The 16126-nt window shown below is 46.2% G+C and overlaps 1 protein-coding gene across 1 annotated transcript in view; it reads right to left on the reverse strand.

Moving 5' to 3' along the window:
• Positions 1-16126, reverse strand: part of LOC144096597 (dnaJ homolog subfamily C member 2) — a 79684-nt gene that overhangs the window by 22258 nt on the left and 41300 nt on the right. Inside the window, exons 8-11 of the mRNA XM_077629404.1 lie at positions 7440-7531; positions 6059-6180; positions 5259-5327; positions 1695-1864 (exon numbers count right to left, since the gene is read on the reverse strand). Of these exons, the coding sequence (XP_077485530.1) occupies positions 1695-1864; positions 5259-5327; positions 6059-6180; positions 7440-7531 (453 nt within the window). The remainder of the gene's footprint in view (positions 1-1694; positions 1865-5258; positions 5328-6058; positions 6181-7439; positions 7532-16126) is intronic.

The following is a 16126-nucleotide window of genomic DNA, read 5'->3' on the forward strand; positions in this document are numbered from 1 at the left end:
CCAAAGGAAATGTTCCCGAAAGGTGTGATTGTGCGAGTGAACGAAAAAGGCTTTATGACGGACGACTTAGTTATTGATTAGTACCGTCGGGTGTGGCTTTTGAGGCCAGGGGCATCCCTCAAAAATCGTAATCCGAACCTCCTCGTGCTGGACTCATTTCGCGGCCACCTTACCGCGAAAGTGAAGGCAGAGCTCCGAAAAGAAGATACAGATATGCTGGTGATTCCCGGCGGTCTCACGGGGCAGCTGCAGCTGCTAGACGTTGGCATTAACAAGCCATTCAAGGACTTGCTCCGGCGTGAGTACGAGTGGCTGGCGGCAGAAGGGTGGGAACTTACGCCAACGGGGCGCGTGAAGAGAGCCTCCCTGGCGTCTGTGTGCGGGTGGGTGATTTCCGCTTGGGCGGCCGTTCCACGCGATGTCGTGATGCGGTCATTTAGGAAGTGCGGGCTTTCCATGAAGGACGATGTGCTGTGGGATCGCAGCGGCGACGACGACGACAGCAGTACCACTGAAGATGACTCAAGTGAGGATGAATAGCCCATCTATACAATAAATTTTCGTTTTTGAAGCGCTCCATTGGTGGTTTTTTTTCGGACATGCGATTGGGGGGGTCGACTTACATCCGAGTCGACTTACAATCGTGTAAATACGGTACATATGCTTGTGTGTTCATATGGATGCTTAGAAAAGCTTGTTTGAAGAAGGTTGTTGGCTCCCCTAGCCAGGATAAAGTGACACCAAGTCAGCCAAGGACTGCCTTGCTGGTCTACCGTTTCAGCTTAGAAGAGCAATCTGAGCTAAACTCGTGGGCAGTTGGAACAGCACTTCAGCACAAGTATCAGTGAGTATTCTAGTGCAGTAGGAAAATTCAGATAAATTTCAATATTATCAGAGCTGCATTATGTCCTGACAGCAATTGGAAACCAGGTAATTCAAGGGGCACTTCTGCATTGTTCAAAATCTTTGCATGTGTAGAACTAATAAATGAACCTTTATCATTTAAAGGTGACCTGATGTAATGAGTCATGGAGTGTTAAAAAGCTGACTGGAAGCAAATGTATTCTAGATCAACTAAAATGCTGAGTGCTCAAATATGTTGAGTTTATTGTTTAAGGATCAAAGGAAGATAAAAAAAGAAATACAGGAAACCAAACTCTGCAAACTATGTACCATGAAAAACTACTTGCGACCATAGCCTGTCAATACTTTGGCCATGTCTACCACATCACCAAATCTTACTCAAACCTTTATTTTTTTTATATCCAGCAGGATAAGTTCACAGGAAGAAGCACGAAGCGTTTTCTGTGAATGGAAAGAACGCCTGCCAAAGATAAAGTGAAATGGGCCTCAGTAGCTACACCTAGCCTATCCTAGCAAGCTTCGTGACATAACCAGTTGGCCCAAGCTTCTGCCATACATAGTTAAATTTCCTTATGTGTTATGTGGTGTGCTGCGACTGTGGGGACCTATGGCGGGCGCATCATCTGTGGAAGAAGACAAGCACTTGCTGTGGGTGCTAACTGGGTTTTTCGAATGGCAGGGGTGATGTGGCTGTCGTGGAGAAACGAGGGACTGGATGGTGCTGTGGCCGCCAGGGCACGTCAGTACGTCACCGGCTAAGCTCTCAAGTGTTCAGAGCTTTCTCCTCACTCAAGCTGTAAGGGAGGGAGAGAGAAGGCTTAAACCCTCACTCGTCCAGGGCCAGCAGCTGGCAGAGGCGGTCAAGTTGCTGCAGCCGCAGCACGCGCTCCTGGGCATCGGTGGCGTAGTGGCCGTCTTCGGTGCAGGTTGTCTCGAGTGCCTTGCGTTCCTTCTTCAGCTGCCGGCGCAGGTTCTCTTTCTCCCGGCGCTCTTTTTCCCGCTGCATGTGCAGGCAAGAAAGATGACTTACGATCAGAAAAGCCCTCAGTGAAAATGGAGATGAGACAAAAAATGACTAGGGACATTTACAGCTGCTGCTACCAAATGTATTGATCAGGTCAAAGTAGTTGCGCAGGAGAAAGTACTACGGTAAAGGCTCGCTAACTCTAACTTCAAGGGACTGAAAAAATTGCTCGAATTAATAAAAAGTTCTAATTTTCAAATGAACCCCATCAAAAAATCTGCCAGAAACTGCTTGCATCGCGGTAAATTTATCTGGTGAAAAACTGAGCAATGGGGTTGCCTGACTGTGAGATGAGAAGAGAGTACCAATGACTATTTATCCTGTTCGCATCAATGCTTTACTGCGTACATACAGTCGGGAGCATCGAAGGTTTATTGGTTTATGGGGTTTAACGTCCCAAGGCTACTCACACTATGAGGGATGCTGTAGTGGCGAGATCTTAATAGTAATTTCAACCGCCTAGAGTTTTTTTAAGTGCACTGACATCGCATAGTACACGGGCTTTTAGAATTTCGCCTCCATCGAAATGCAACAGCCACGGTGGGTAGCATCGAAGCAGAACTGCTCCAAAACCATAAGGGCCTCCCATGTCCTTCATGGTGCGACTCAGGGAGTTCTACCGCTGCTGCATCACACCCGTCCACAATATATTCTTACACTGTGCACCCATCAAAAGCGACATCATCACGTGTGAGTAGGCTTCACCACACAAACAGGTTTGGTCCACTGGAAGAACGGAATCATGTGGATGGAAGCAAGAAGAAAATGTTCAGTGGCTCCGAAGCAGTAAGAAAAGAAAACAAGAAAGGAAATGGCAGCGATGCGCAATTCAGCGTTTGAAACAAACCATGCTGAGCTGGGTTAGGTTGGTTGGCTCATGCTGGCTGGTCCAGCCGTCGTCGCTGTGAACTGGCACAAAGCTCAAAAAAGCAAAAATGAAACTGCATAGTTGGACTGTTCTCAGAGAGGGCCGCCCGTTCGTTGTCAGATCTGCCGTCATGCACACGTCCGAGGTGTGTGAGCTACCCTGCAGCAAGGAACTCAAGGTCTGAGTAGGGCTATTACTGAGCCGGCAGCTCAAACTGTTGGGATTTCCAAATTAATGAGCTTTTTCTGCAGTTGGCAGCAGTGCCTGTGAACGTCCCTTGCCTTTCTTTGTCAAGTCTCTGGTTTGCACCAACAAATTTTACGACTACGGCAGACCAACTCACTCAGCAGCATGTGATTTGCTGAAGAAAGGTAATGCAAAGGGAAAGAGATAAAGAAAACAAGAAGAAAAAAAACACTTATTGCAGCACCCCAATTTCATGTCAAAGGTCATCAGAGTGAGGGGGGGAGTCAAGGGGGGAAATTTCACACACTGCAAGCATTGTGAGCTATGGGAGCATATTAGATATGGCTGCAGTGAAAATTCCACCACCACAGAAAGACAACATGCAGCATGCTTGTACAGCACCACTACCCATACCACACATTCCCAAGATTTTCACACTGATAAATATTAACAGTGCACATGATATCGCACTTTCTAATGAAGGGTTTACATAATATTTACGTTTCTGCACAGTGCAGCTTGCCTACCCTTAATAAAGATATGAAGTACTGTGCGTGTAGAGACCACACAAGCATTATTAGCAATTAAGAGAATCTTTATTTAAATGAATGCTTCACATAATGTAGCGTAGAGTTGAGGCTGCACTTTTGTAGAAAAGTTCTACTACAGTTAAACCTCGATGTAACGAACTTCAATATAACGAAGTATTCCAGTTTTCATAAATTCGCGTCCATAGAACACCATGTATCTTTAGGCTCAATATAACAAAGTAGATTTTGGCACACTTTCAATGCAACAAAATCTCATTGCTGGCTGGAAACAAACCTGTGGAAAAATAGTATCACCGGCGTGAGTGGTTGAGCGGAGCGCGTGCTGAAGAGCGTATCGGAGCACGTCCATAGCATGGGCGCCACACTGCTCTCACATAGAGAAAGCATGGCAGACGTAAATACGACAACAATCACAGTGGTGAGAGCACCACCGGCGGCGCAATCTGGAGCAGTATAGGTGAGGCTGGCACGAGCGTCTGTGCAGCCTTGGCAGCCTGCCAGGGCACCCGCGGCTCTCGCTATCTCGTTCAAAATCGGCGAATCAGCGCCAAATGTGACGCGCTGCTTATGCTCGAAGTCAGCGCGCCGCGTTTATCACATTTACGGATGCCCAAAGCTGGTGAAAGGACTGGAAGGTCAGTGCCGTTGGCACACTTATCAGCTGTGAAGCCTCACGTGTGCTTCACACCTTACAACCTCGCTTCTAACTCAGACGATCCACGCATGTGCAAAAAGACCCACACTCGCTAGAGGGCACTCTCCTCGTTCTCGACAACATGAAAAACGGAAGAGTTAGGGAAATGCGATTCAGAGAGGGGGCCGACGTCGACGACCATGCAAGAAGAAGCATTTTAATCACAAATAAAGGCTTTTCCTGTGAGTTATCCGCAGCACGTTTTTGGTGGATTCTTAGCATGCTAGGAGGCAAATTTCAATGTTGCGAAATTTCAATATTATGACGTAAACTGCCGATTTTATTGACTTCGTTAAATCGAGGTTTAACTGTATGCAAACAAACAAGAACACGGAGCCAGCAAACTGGGCAGGGTTGTTAGGGACCTGCCATTTGCTAATTGCCAGAGCCCCATTCATAAAGGAAGCAGCCAACCAAAAAAAAAAAAAAAAGAAATGGTGGACACTAGTCAATTTTCAGAACTTACCAACATCTTTCCACCATTAGATGTCTGCCATTATGTCAAAAGATAGAGTGCTCCGAGCTTGCATGTTTCTTTATCAACCTCAACACACAATCTATGTTCAACACAGATGATGATCCTGACAGTCAAGGTTCAGTGACAGTGACGCAATACGATGAATATGCCGTGAACATGTTGAAGCCAGCACATTCATCGGAAACTGCTTATGGCGATGACAACAATCAGCCCACCTGAGCTTCAGCTGCTAGAACAGTCATTTAAATTGTTACGCATTTATTGCAGCGTTATTAGCTGCAATGGTGGTGACCCTAAAATTTGGCAAGGCATGTGGTTGGCCTACAGGAAACGAAGACCCTGTGTGATGCAAACTGAAAACGGAGGAATATGAATGAATACTTCCCCAATAATGCCGATGTGCTGAAAAGAAAACAAATTTTGGCACGTTCTTTCTATTTCCCTTTTGTATAACTTGGAGACCGATGTAGTTCAAACAATTCTCACAGCTAACGAATGTCAAGTTCACTAGGTCCTGGTGTCACCTCCAACATCATGGGCCATGCACCTCTGCACAGAGCTCAAGTCATCATGGGCAATGGTTTGCATCTCACCTGCTGCCTAGCGTCTTCCTCCTGACGTTCTCGTTCTAGGCGCTCTGCTTCCTCCCGCTCCTGGCGCTCCTGTGGTGGTGACAAGCATTGAAAGCATGAAATGCAATACAATACAATACTACACAGTACAATATAATGCAGTGCAACTGCTAAGAGTGCTGTTATTCTCAAATGGCATGTCAGTCATCGGAAGGAGTGCAAGATGACAAGACAGTAGAATCCCACCATAATAAATTCGGATATACAGTAGACTGTCATTAATTCAAACTTCAAGAGACCAGAGATTTTAATGCGTGAGCATTGCTTAGCTCATTGTGCAAAGATGCCGCCATCGCCAGAAAGCCCTGGAAGAAATGCGGCCCGCAAAGGACGTCATCAATCACCCCTCCTGGGGCAACAGGCCATCACAAAGCAGGGATAGATTGAGAAAAGCAAGTCGACTTTCGCGGTGAATGAGAACATGTTTGCAGGCGCCCCTCATCCTTCTCCCTGCGGTGCTATACAATACCAAGCCTTCAAGATGGGGGTGACTATAAGCAGCCTCTGTCTCACTTCCTCCCATGAATGACGAAGCAGTGGTGCGTCACTTCTGCGTGCTGCACATGTGAAATTCAGTGTATACGTACTCATGCGCGCCCACTTATCAGAGAATGAGCCACGACAGACACCAGCCAGCGATTGTAACTCCTCTGTCCGAGCTATATTACTTCACTGCTACCGGACATCGGTGGGGATTTGGTGTGATGACAACTATGCTGAGCAGCAGTAATCTGAGAAAGGGGTGGTGAGACGTGACGCACCTTCTCTTCGAGCTCCTGCCGTGCCCTGGCGGCCTCCTGCCGGGCTCGCTTCTGTGCCGCCTTGCGCTCCCGCTCTTCCTCCTTGAAGCGCTGCACGCGGGGGTCGCAGGCGTAGGCCGTGTCTGTACAGGGAGGGAATAGCACATTGGTCAGGACACCATGCAAAGGGTCTGGTTGCTGCTAACACCGACGTGCTAACTAACAACTCGTTGCATGCCTTCTTGTCTGTACACTGTTCGGAGACAAAAAAATAAGAAAAATGGGATTTTTTCCCGCTTGTGAAGCACCTTACTTGACATCACCTTTGATGGTTCAGTTCAGAACAAGCTTGACTGCCCTTCTGAATTATTGGCCTGCATCCAAGAGAATTGAAGGGCTAACAGACTGAAACAGTTTGTTTGCAGTCACTAATGAATGACATTCTGTTCTCCACTTCCGTGCAGTAGTCTCCCAGAAGAGACTGCTTACAGCAGGTAGCAGATAACTCCAATTATGTCAGTATACGTATTTTTACAACATTTTGGCTGCGGGTGCAGTGCATGCGATCATTCTTCACAAGCATGCCAGAGTGGGCAGCTGTGGTGGATACTACCACTGCTGGATCACGCGATGCCTCCTCAAATGTCTGAGGTTGTCATTTTTTTTTTTTCGGTTTTACTGTGACAGCACTACCAGTGGCACTTGGCAAAAATGGCGGGCGGCATCATCCATAGGAAGCCTCCTGAAGCCTCTTCCGCGAGGGAAGCCTTCACCCTCCAGAAGCACCCACCAGGTGACTCCAAGCGGGCTGCCCCCTCACCCACCACCCACCTTCACCCACTTCCACCCTCTGCCTACCTTTCTCCACCACCTGCCTGCACCCACCGCCCACCTTCATCCACTTAGGGGACACCGTTTGCTGCAAGTGCTGCAAAACCATGTCAGGCGTTTTTTGCACAGCATATATCTGTATGGCTGCCTAGCACAAAGGCAGGTTTCCAGCAGAACCAGACTGTAGAATCATGTAGCTTTCAAAAAAGATCAAAATGATGGCACGGCAAGGAGCTGTTACTGCTGCATTCAATGTACCTGGTGATTCTGGAGGCAATTTATTGGAATAATTAATATTTGGAAGGGGCCAAAAATTTCTTTCAATTATGCAGAGTTCAAATAGAGGAAGCCCTTTTAAATATAACTGATGCTAACGGTGCCAAACTTGAGTTCTAATAAACCGGAAGTTCAAATTAAACAAATTCAAATTAACAACACACCACTTACCACTTCTAAAATTTAGTAGTATTTGAAATAAATACCCCATTAGAAAATCATACGTTGAAGAAATAGGTTTTTCGGAAATGAAGCGACAAGAAAGTGAGCAGAGAAAAGCACAAGGGCCACCCACCGACCAGCTGGCGAATGCGCTGCATCTCTTCCCGCTTGCGTTTCTGGCGGGCTGCGCGGTTCTGCTTCTCAATCCAGCGACGCTCCTCACGGCTGCATGAGGGAGCAAGGGCAGGTTCCGCTCAGAACACAGTCTCGAGTTCCAAAATGTGTGTTGTGTTTTATGGCACATAGGCAACTAAGGCCATCATGCGCCAAGCACAAGGTATATACGAACAGTGTTTCGCTGAATTATAAAGATGTGAAAAATCATCAGTGGTGTAGAAGGCCTAAAACATTAGTACTAGTACCTAGTGATCCCACAGAGAAGAAATTTTAGAAATGACTATCAGTAAAACCTTTAAAGAGAGTTGGGTAACCTTAGCAGCTATCCTTGGCTGGTCAAAGATGTGTGTTCGAAAATGCAACAAGAAAGTTGAGCAATCTGCATGGCAAAAACCTGTCTGGCTTCTCGGAAAACATCAAGGAACAATGCTAATATCTATCAACAGCCAGCTGGTGCCTAGCCTAGCAGGGAAGCACTAGCCTTCTGAGTTCAACCACGGTGTCTAACCCAACCAGCGGCTGCTTCTTCAGGCACTGAATGGACACCACAGCCTTTGATAAGTGGTTCCTGTTTCCACGGTGTACTGCATTCCCCTGTTCCTGATTACTCACAAGTATATTGTCATTGACAAATGTAGCGCGACTCAAAAAGGGGCTTTTAAGCGAACGGCCAAGCGTCGTCTTCCTCGCTCCATCATGAGCCAAGTCATGCCGCTCAACCACATGGCGGCACTGGCGTAATGTGAGCAGTGTGGCAATATACATAAAAACAGTCCTAGTTATAAATTAAAGCCTGCACAAACATGCTTTAAACACCCCAAAAGGGTCATACATCTTATCCCTATCAATACCTCAATGATTTAAAACTTAGTTCTTTATGAAAAGCCATTTGGGAATAAGACATGCTATCTGGCACAATTTTCAAGGGGGAGAGCAGATAACGCCTTTTTGAACTGTTAGTACAGTTGAACCTCATTATAATGAAATGGTTTAAAACAAAATAATGGATACAACGAAGAAATCCCTTGGAAGCACGGTCAACACGGGCTATAACAAAGTAATCGCTGGACGACTTCAACTTGTTATAACGAGGCTGAACTGTAGTGCCATGTTGAGCAACTTCAAATAGCATTTAATCTGTAGATGTAGCAAGCACATAACTGATGGCCAGTGCATTTTGTGCTAACATTACGAACTGTGACGCCACGACATTGCTCCGACCCCACAACACTGCAATGTCGCATGGCCAGTGATCAGGGCCCTGCGTTCTTGTATACAACCATCAATAAAAATTACAACTGCAAAGTGTGTCCACGGGGGTGAAAGGTGTGATAAGGAACTTCAAGATAAAAAAACAAGGTGCTAAAAGACGACAACGCTACACATTACTCCTTGCATGAGTGACCTTTTCAAAAAGTGTTTCCATAATTTTATGCACTTACAAAAAATTCTGAGGGCACTTAAGCCTGCTTACGTGGAGGAATGCGAAAGATGCGTTTTGAGGATAACTCATCGCCTCTCTTTGCAAAAAGTCGACAACGCTACACATTACTCCTTGCATGAGTGACCTTTTCAAAAAGTTTTTCCATAATTTTATGCACTTACAAAAAATTCTGAGGGCAGTTAAGCCTGCTTACGTGGAGGAATGCGAAAGCATGTGTTTTGAGGATAACTCATCGCCTCTCTTTGCAAAATGTCGACAACGTTACACATTACTCCTTGCATGAGTGACCTTTTCAAAAAGTTTTTTTATAATTTTATGCACTTACAAAAAATTCTGAGGGCACTTAAGCCTGCTTACGTGGAGGAATGCGAAAGCATGTGTTTTGAGGATAACTCATCGCCTCTCTTTGCTCCTCTTTTTCCTCTAAGGAGGATTTCAGAAGAAGGTTCGCACAGTTACTGCAATTAAGTCCCCCTTTCAGCTCAATCTCACATTTTGGTTTTTCAAATTTGGCGCCCATTGCTGCTTTCGTGTCCACCTACTACAGTCGACGACCGAAAATTTGGACTCCTTATTTTTTGGATATGCTTGATTATTCGGACTTTTTCCCGGCACCGTGACATGGTCCATAGAGCCAATGTATAAGAGCGCCTCAAAATTTCGGACACACCGCAACTGACCACTCGATTTTTCGGACCTCCTCATCGCCAATACCCAAGCTGCCATATAATGTGTACAGTGGAACCTCATTAATTCAAACTGCAGGAGAGATCGAAAACTTGATCAAACAAAACGAAATTCAAGCTTAAAGGGAGCCTGTTAACTTGTGATGCTGAAATTCTGCACAAGCTGGCACATTGCGCTCGCATGGTTTTGAATTCATACTGTTCTGCAATGTCTTCCGCCGCATGAACTTAACCGTAGTCAGAGTTCGCGGAACGCATCTGTGCTGAGTCTTTCATCCCGAATATGGAAAGACGTACCAGCAAAGCACGTGGGAGGCGTACGGCCTCACAGAGACGGCGGGCACGGGGAGAAATGATGGTGCATTTCAAAGCAAGGTCAGCCTACCTGCGGCAAAATGCACCGCAACCATGACTCTTCTATCGTAAAACTGTAAGCAACTGGCGTTTCGATGACAGGCAAGACGTCTCATTATATGCAAGCTACCGCAGAGTGGATATCGCCGGATACCATGCCGATCTTGGCTCTAGCCGCTAGGCCTAATGACGAAGGCTAGCGCTGATGGAGCACTTGCTTCGGCAGTTTCTCAGTTCTTACTGTTTTGCCATCTTCGCGTTCTTGTTCCGGGCCCATTGTACTGCGGGCGCAGCGCAGTTCCCGCAGGCGCTTTCCCGTTTAAACTTTATCCCAACCCGTGCGTTCATTGGCGACGTGCTGAGGGCAGCACAGCCAGGCCAAGCTTGTGAAAGCAGTCGCCGGCCGTTGTCTATGCACAAGTCGTACGGTGAAATTTAGTCATGAGGAGCCCTAGAATGTGTGCAATACAGCTGACCACTTCCTCCGGCATATTGGTAATGAGTTTTCAGTGAAATTCGATGTTCTGGACAGCCCGATTTTTCGGTCATTTTCACGGTCCCCAGAGAGTCCGAAAAACCAGTCGTCGACTGTATATACCTGTCCAGCCTATTCGGCTTTCCAATGACTTTTGCTTCTAATTAATTAACTAATTATTGTCAATAAACTTTTTTATTGATTAATTATCACTCATCAAATGCAGTCCAATTCATTTCAAACTTTGTTTCCACTCACTATATCGACGTATGCGCTATTTCGACGGTTTTTCGACTTTTTCGGCTCTAATTAATTAACTAAACATCCTATCAACACTAAATTTTGTCGCACATACCCTCACATCATCCTCTATCGATTATAATCATTTGTTCGATCCTAACTGTTCTGAGAATGACACAAAGGCTGCCAACACATTTTGCGGGCACGACGTTGCCAACACAGCCAAGCAATGCTTCCGCATTGCAGTAAAATCTCAATGATACAAATTCCTCAGGAACTTGCAAAATATTCGTATCATCCCGAATTCGTATGTTCCAAAACAAGCTAACTTCAACACGAAAATGCACAAAACCTTCATTCTGCTTAACTACTTCCACCGAAAAAAGTCTGTAATGCACGTCTGCACTTTTCTGCCCTCGATGTTGCTGACCAGCCCTGTCTGAAACGCGTAAAATCGTGCAGCAGTTACGTCGCTCACATTGCCGGCACCGATGGTGCTGCGCAGGACATAAAGGGCGTGAAAGGTTTCTGCCAGCGACGGCGGTTGGTCTGACGCATCGGCATCTTCACTATCACTGTCAGGCTCCTCGAGTTTATCTCCGTCTGCTTCATTGATTAACTCTCCCATGGTTCTTAACCCGCATGTAGCAGCGTCGTCCACGGTTAAGAAGTCGTGAGCCGAAAACTTGAGTTGCGAGACTGTCCCAGCCTTCAATTGTGAAATCCTCACCGGGCTCGTGATTCGGAGCCGCATCAGGTCCCATGTTGAATCCACATTTTCGAAAATAATTCGAGATTGTGCCTGCATTCACGTTGTCCCAAGACATGGCTAAGAAGTGCACTACATATAACAGACTTATCTGCAAATTCACATCTTGGTGCTCAATTTTCGACAAAAGATGCCTCACTTAAAGTCCTTTGAAGTGATACTTAACGTTGCGAATGATTCCAGCGTCTAGTGGCTGCAGATGGCTGGTAGTGTTCGCTGGCAGGAACCTGTGATGTTGTTGAAAGTCATTTGCTTTGGGTGGGCAGAACACTGGTCTACAAAAAGCAAAATTATTTGATTTTTTATTTCATTTTACGGTCCAGGTTTGTGAGGAACTCCCAAAATGAATCTGCAATCATCCAGGCCTTTCAGTTCCCCCTGTACAAAACAGGCAAACGTCCTGCCGATCAGAAACACCTCTGCTGCTTGGACTTCCTGATGGCTGTAAGCTGCAGCTTCTCCAAGCCGTCAGCATTGCAGCAAAAAAGCACTGTCACTCGTTCCTTGCTTTTCTGGCCGCCCTGGCATGCCTAGCCTTTGACACACAAACTCCTCACCGTTTGCAGGTTGAAGAAGAGGCCCGCATTGTCGGCATTAAATATGTCGCGCGGTGCGTACTCCGAAATCAGAGCCGGCAGCATGTTCAGCCAGTAGTCGGCAGCTGACTCGTCCACTTTCATTCCTTCACCAGAGACGACACAAGTCGGTGCCTGTCTCTAAATCGGTACAGCCATCCTTCAGAAACCTGGAAAGCTTTGATTCCAAGAGAAAGCGTGATGTTGTCAGCTTTTCTCGCAGTACATTGCCATCCACGTTGATGCCAGCCGCTGTGACTTCGCGAAACCATGTCATCAGGACCTCTTCTAGCTTAACATGCATCGCTGTCTTCGCCTGCTTTATGTTGACACCGAAGTTTTGAGCGTTCTTCAAAATAACATCTCTCTGCCCAACAATGGTGCAGTGTGTCGACGGTGCCAGTCCTAACTATTTTGCCAAGTCGGCACGTTTCTTTGCTGGGTTTTCATTGACCTTCTTGAGTGTATCAAGGTTCTCCTTAAAAGAAAGAGCCTTCCGCTTCCACAACATGTCAACAGCGAACGCTTGCACAGCTTGTGTCTTTGTCACGTTTGGGCAGACCACGTTGCACTCGTCGAAATGCACACGGCAGCGACGAACGAGGGAAATGGACGGGCGCAGCCAGCGGTAGCGGCCTTCCGGCCAGCTCCCAGCAGCTGCGAGACAACTTTTCCGGTAGGCCATTGAGCTGCCAGCAAGTGGGTGACATAGCCCTTTCAGGCACGCGACTCACCTTGACTCGTCGGGTTGCTACAGGCAATGCGTTGTAGCTCGCGCCCGTCGAGACCGGTAAAAGGAAGGCGGGGGTAGAGAAGGCCAGCGGCGGCAGCGTGCGTTCGTATCATCCACACTGGCTTGCAAAATTGTTTGTATAATCACAAATCGTAACGCATTCTGTACAATGTAGACCATCTAAGACACTTTCGAAATTCGGATCAACCGTAATCGTATCATCGAGATTCTACTGCAAAAAAATTCCCTGTATCTCGGAGCCTTGCAATTGTGAGAGCAACTGCACTACATTACGCATGCGCAACACCATACGACTCGGTTCACAAGGGTCTCAAGGCAGCTCTAGCTCATGCATCTCATTAACAGACACCACTCTGGGAGACTCTCAAATAATGACACAGATGAAAACATTAAAATTTTTTTTATGATCTGCACTTTTGCATATGCATGTGAACGAAGTTGGTGCTTTGTTTTTGTTTAAAAATACATGTTTCTTGGGTGAACTACACAGTTGCCGTTCTTGTACCCTAAATTCTGTACATGCATGCGTACTGCGTCAATGTTGTTATTCTTTCATTACTTTGCGAATGCCGATGCTGCTGTTTCTCTTTCTTTTATTGTCTGCATTTATGTGCTATGTTATATGTATCAACCCCCCCCCACTGTAATGCCAAATGGCGCTGTGGGTAAAAAATAAATAAATAAAATTCTGTCTCTTATACCCCTGTCACACGGACACTGTAAAGGTACTTTGAACTAATGCTCCATTACTCTAAGGACGAACGCGCGCTGCCACACGGACGCGCCAAAGGACACCTAGCTCAAAGGAGCTTCGAAACAAGGCAGCTCGAGTTCGTCCTTTGAGGCTTCAAGGGAGTACTCTCTCTCCCAGCGAGTTAACAGCACAAATAAATTGAGAAAAGAAACGTTAAATTTTCATTTTATAAATTCACTTCATAAGATTAGTGGTGTTTTAAAATATAAGATCATTTGTTTTGTGGCAGTCTCACCACGCCATACTCTCGTTCCAGATATACGAGCCATTTGGGCTCAGTGTGGCCAGCACTGTGATGTTATGCTCTGTACTTGGAAAATCATGTCATTATTGCAGTTAAAATTGCATTGCTTTAACTAGAGTCACTAAATAAAGACTTAGAGTACCGGCACTCTTTTCTCTTATTGTTCTGTGCCGCCGCCACGATCATTGGTCAGTTTGCATCACGTGGTATTTGTTTACACTGCGACGGTTCATGGGGGCTGCCATTTTGTGGCTTATGCGTTTTCAGTCGGGCAACTGTGGTAGTCCTAGTGCTGCGAGTGCTGCCGGTGACCGACTCAGTGACCAGGGATTCCGCGCCTCGCAGCATTTCAGCTGCACAAGAGCATACGAGGATGCCGTTTTGCTGCGTTGTTGGCTGTTTCAACTCGCAGAATGATGGAAAACGCTTCATGCGCTTTCCGCTTTCCATGCCGTACGGCTACGATCCCCGCCGCAGCGCAGGGTGGCTAACAGCGTTGTTTACAAAATGGCCGGGCCAAAGTTAGCGGCGAGGTCGCCGAAGCGGCAATCTGGCAACAATGATAAACAACAAAATGGCCGCCCCTGCTTACCGCCGTGCTGCAGTGACGGTACTCTAAGTCTTTATTTAGTGACTCTAGCTTTAACATAATACGGTTATAAAACTAATTTACTAAAAAAATGTGACATTTATGTATTTATATGTGCAGTGAGGTTTGCAATTTAAATAACGCTTTTCGCCGATGAGGGCGCTAAAAAGTTCTTGCGAAGGTCGTTCCGCGACCGTGTAGCACGGACGAACTCCCTTGAAGTAGTGCTCCTTTGGGAGCCTAAAGGAGCATTAGTTCAAAGTGCCTTTAGAGTGCCCGTGTGACAGGGGTATTATACTCCTGCTGCCTGTTCTGTCCTAATAAGGCTGTGCTAGGCTTGTTTTTACTGCAATGGTTTACATTTTAAGAACTGCATTCCCATAATGGCAGACAACACAAGTGGTTTTGCTGCACTGAATGCACTTGTGCACTTGATGAAGCATTACAGAGCAGAAGCAGGGGCACAGGTCGAGAGGCATGGCTAGCAGGGTGGCCGGCCACTGTGAAAACTCCCCCCCATTTTGTACCTTCAGAAGTAAGCGCACAAAATAGAAATCGGCAAACAAAAACAAGTTGAATTTTACAATGAACAGATTGGAAAACGGACTTAGAGGAATAAGTGGCCAATGCCACTACTTACTCTGTTATGGTACGGTACAGTATGGCATGGTATGGCATGGGGTATGGTATGGGGTACGGTATGGCATGTGGGGTTTAAGGGGGGACATGGGTCCTTGTGAAAAAATTTTTAATATTGAAGTTATTGCCATGAAAATTTGTAGGTACATATATTTCAGCATGTTGATCTCAAATATGAAATTAGTTTCTACACTTTTTTTTTCTTTCTATTGTATGTAGTTTTTCATGAGAAGAGCTTCAGGAAGGGTTTTAGAGAAAGCTGCTGAACAGATTCTCATACTCTGTATGTTGCTAGATTCTAGAAGGATCAAGGATTGCAACAAGGGTAATAGCATGTTTCTAGCCCTTCTAGTTCAAAAGTTGTGGCCATCCAAAGTTGTGGTTGAAGAACTGAAATTTTAGTTAACGTTAATTTTAGCAAATAACAAATTTGTGTTTACACCTAGCTACCATCTGAAACCCTTATTGCAATCACCACCTATTTAGCTACTAAACGACACAAAGTTACCAAAATCTGATGCGCAGAAGCAGAGATAGGCTTGTCAGTAGACTGCTATGTGACGAAAATAATCGAACTGAGAAAATTGCAAAAAACAAATTACAATGCTTTCAATGCTTTCTTTATGCACAGTTGTGCAAAAAAAAGTAGCGTCTAACTTCAGAATGCCCCAGGCGAGTAATGTTCATCAGTTTTTCTTGGGTGACGTCGCTTTGCGGCAGAGATGAAGCAGGCTGAGGCTGCACGCTTCCGCTCGGAGCCTATAGCTCGGCGAGAGTCTTTCTCCTGTGCCCTCTGGCTGGCTATGTGGTTTTGTTCCACTTGGAGCTCTTGCAGAATGCGTGACGCAGCCTCCTGTGTCCCAGAATTAAACCGCATGACTGCCTCAGCGACAGCCGCTTCAACAGATATCAGCGAAGCATGCTTTGTCTTAGGCATCAAGGACCAAATCACTGAATGCAGTGCCTCATTTGCATTCTGCGTTTGTCCTCGCTGGCATCTGCTGAGTAAGTCTTTGTGTGCAAGGCGCTTGTACACAGGTAGCAATGCTTGGCTGACGTAGTCGGGCAGGTTGTAACGGTGTTTCGGTGGCTGCTGTCCCCTTGCAATCACAGCATTCTG

This window comes from Amblyomma americanum, chromosome 7, assembly GCF_052857255.1.
Source record: "Amblyomma americanum isolate KBUSLIRL-KWMA chromosome 7, ASM5285725v1, whole genome shotgun sequence".
Lineage (NCBI taxonomy): Eukaryota > Metazoa > Arthropoda > Arachnida > Ixodida > Ixodidae > Amblyomma > Amblyomma americanum.